Source organism: Alligator sinensis, unplaced genomic scaffold (genome assembly GCF_000455745.1).
Source record: "Alligator sinensis unplaced genomic scaffold, ASM45574v1 scaffold973_1, whole genome shotgun sequence".
NCBI classification, from domain to species: domain Eukaryota; kingdom Metazoa; phylum Chordata; order Crocodylia; family Alligatoridae; genus Alligator; species Alligator sinensis.
This window is the reverse complement of record NW_005842622.1, coordinates 812,163-815,605: the sequence shown is the minus strand read 5'-3', so window position 1 is coordinate 815,605 and position 3,443 is coordinate 812,163. Positions and strand designations below refer to the sequence as shown.

Here is a 3,443-nt window from a genome sequence, read left to right as displayed (position 1 = left end):
TGGGGCTGCCTGTGACTGGGGTGGGGCGCACATGCGGCTGTTTGGTTGGGGGAGGTTTTGCTTTGCCAGCCCCGGCCCGGGGATGGGGGGATGCCTCCTCTTCCTCCGGCCCCGTGTGCTGTGTGCCCGCCCTCCCACCTGCCTGGCCGGGGGTTGCTTGGGCTGCTGGCAGGTCAGAGGCTGGCGCTAGGTGCCTTTCATGCCTGCCACTGCTGCCCAGGTGCTAGGAGTACATCTCTGTTTTTGTATCACTTGGAGGGGCAGGTATCAGGCGGGAGATGTTTTCAACCAGCCCCTTTGATAACTGGCTCCGTAAGAGCTGCAGGCCCCCTGCCACCCCACCCGTCCTGCAGTGACCCCCATGGCTCGGGGCATACGTCTGCAGTGGGTCGGTAGCTGCTGATGCGGGTACCTTGTTACATCCCCTCCGGCACACTAGCTGACCTGTCTTGTACACACTGTAGATGGTCGTGTCTCAAAGAAGAACAAATGTATGTGTGTTTGTATGTGGATACGCAGATACACGCACCTGTGTGTGTATGTGTGTGTGTGTGTATATATATATACATATATATAATGTACATGTGTGTCTGCATATCTAGGTATAGGTGTGCGTGTGTGTGTATACACACAGATAATATATCTATAAATAATTGAATCCGAGCTCTCTCAAGCTTTGGACCTGTGTAGCTAAGGCAGGATCAGGGTTTGCATGTATGTTGGGTGTCTCGGATACATATCATACATCTGGGGTAACATTTCAGGGGTAGGAGAAACCGGTTTTTAAAATGGTACTCGGAGTCGCCTAACCTTCCTTCTCTCCTAACTAACAACAAAGTGGCGGCGGCGCTGCGAACAGAAAGCCCAGTTCTCTTACCAGCTGTGATGAGTTTACATGCTGATGTTTGTGTCATAACTGATAAGACTCCTCCTCTCTCTTTCAGGCCAGGGCCAGAACGGTATGGATGACATGTTGGATGTCGAGAACAAGCATATGGCAGACAATCTTGCCACCAAAGTCACCAGGCTGAAATCGGTTAGTTACTAACTCCATGTGGTCCATTTTCCTTGCTGTGTTCACTGTGAGAAAGGAGCTGGTTTACACAGGGGTGATTTCTTTATTCCATGGTTTGAGAAGATGCAGGATATGATACAGCCTGTGGTGGGCTGCATAGTTAACTTTTCTAATGATGTAGCTGGGAAATTTTACCAATTTTCTCATCACCAAAATTGTCTGGTCTTAGTGGCAGCTAGAGAAGGAATTTGATATAAAAAGTAAGCGGCAGGGAGGCCAAGGCAGGTAAACATGTCAGACCAGGCGTGCCTTCTGTGGAAGAAAGTAGTTATAAAACCAGGTTAAAAATATTAATAAAAAACACACTTTCAGTTTTCCTTCAGGAGGGAGTCATGATATTTATGGTGATGATAGTCATGGTGTATCCATGGCTATTAAAGGAGTATTCACAGTAATCATTTGCTTCCACTAATGTCAAAAGCCTCAATTAACATATGGCTCTAATGCACAGACAACATCATTAGCAGAAAACCAGAATCTGTGTTCTGTTACTGCTTCATGATAGGCATGGTCATTTCATGTACAGAAGCTTCCAACTAGTTATAGACCTTTATTTCCAGTGCTGCAAAGCTCAGGAATTTATATAATCTTAAAATGTAGGCAGAATCTCCCTCCTCCCCCGTCTTCTTTTTTTCATTGCATAGAACAGACATGGCAGTGTGTAATGTGTAGGAGGCAGTGGAAGTGATGGCCTGTTTGTGTGGTTGGGGTTTCACCAGCTTCAGATATATTAGGAGTTGATCTGTTAATTTGGAGATAGTAACACTTGCATCCTTCTGTGTTTTGATTAGCTGGCACTGGATATTGACAAAGATGCTGAAGATCAAAATCACTATCTAGATGGCATGGTAAGACACTGGTGAGATGTCTAACATGTGAATGGTTTTGTACTGACTTCAAAGGGTTTGCTCTGTAGTTCAGAAGGAAAGGTGATCAAACTCTGGCAGTTGGGTTTAACAACCCAGCACATGTCAGGTAACATGAAAACATTGTTTGGGGTTTTAAGTACATAGGCCAACAGAAACTTAAAAGCTCCCAATATTATGTTGGGCAAATACAGCCAGCATTTAATAACAGTTGACACTGATAGGGAATAGTATAGTTCAGTAATGCAGGTAGAAATTACTTACTTACTAGGATTACAAACTGGCTCCTATGAAGATAATATAAGCCTGCCTGCCTTTGTCACTCCTGTTTGGGAGTTTTGGAAGTGTTTATAAATCTCTTGGGGGTACTTCTACAGCCTCTGAAATGCACTGGATGTATAGAATTGGAATCAGGGTTTGTAGTGTTATAATATCAAGTACTCTGTTCCTTTTTCTTCTCATTTTTAATTACCACGGGTATTTAAAAAATGGTGATTTTTGAGACAAAACCTGGCATGTCTCGTAAACTCTTTATTGCTGATGGAGAATCCAGGGACTTGGGGAATGGCTTGTGCAGCCAATACATGCATTTGTGGCTGGAAAATCCCCTAGCTTCACACTTGACGTTAGCAAACACAAGCAAACTTTTTTGCCTCAAGATTTCTTCCATTGCTTAATATAATGATTTTCATTCATATGATACAATTTAATTTCAAAGCATTTTATGTACTTAAAGTAATAAGCAAACTATTTGGCCACAAGACCAGATCTGTAGCTTAAAATGTGCCCACCAAGAATTTCTAGACTAAGAATAACTTCATGATTGAATTTGGCATTGGAATCCCTTCCTTTGATATGTTTGAGGTTGGATATGTGGTCAAGCTGTTTCTGTGAGTGATTGGGAAGTGGTTGTCTGCAGGTTGGAATCTGGGTAGCTAGGGCATGTAACCCCTATAGAAGATAACCACAATATTGAAAGCAAGGCAAGATAAACCTATTCAGGCTTCACCAGAGCTGGCATGCAGGCAGTGATGTCACGGGCAGTGTGTGGAAGGTCTAATGTATACTTGTTTGCACTGGAAATGGAGGAGAGTGGAAGGTTAGGGTGAAGGAAGAGACCATGATTACGGCAGAAAAGTTAAATGAGGGGTCTTAAATCAAGACGGTATGCCCATTTTTTTTACTTCCTTCCCTTCAAGAGATGGACTTAAGATAAATATCTTGGAGTAAACCTAAGCTTAAGCTAGAAACTGTGAAATTAACATTGTCTCTTACACTCTCTGACTTCCTTAATGTTCTTGAATGATGTATTCATCTGACTGTCATTTAAAAAATACAGCAAATGATAAAGGTAGAAATCAGATAACTGAGCGAGGGGAAGAAAAGAGCACAGCCAACAGGAGGGTTTTTGATGCAGAAGTAAGACCATTATCAAAGGTGAAAAGCTACTGGGTAAATAGAAGGACCTATGAAGATGCCTGCATAACTGGGGAGGTGGTATA

The 3,443-nt window shown here is 43.2% G+C and overlaps 1 protein-coding gene across 1 annotated transcript in view; it reads left to right on the top strand.

The window, feature by feature from the left end:
• Nucleotides 1–6: 6 nt before the first annotated feature.
• The window catches only part of BET1L (Bet1 golgi vesicular membrane trafficking protein like), a 6,736-nt gene continuing 3,299 nt past the window's right edge, over nucleotides 7–3,443 (top strand). Inside the window, exons 1-3 of the mRNA XM_014524527.2 lie at nucleotides 7–491; nucleotides 945–1,036; nucleotides 1,867–1,923. Of these exons, the coding sequence (XP_014380013.1) occupies nucleotides 962–1,036; nucleotides 1,867–1,923 (132 nt within the window). The 5' untranslated portion in view covers nucleotides 7–491; nucleotides 945–961. The remainder of the gene's footprint in view (nucleotides 492–944; nucleotides 1,037–1,866; nucleotides 1,924–3,443) is intronic.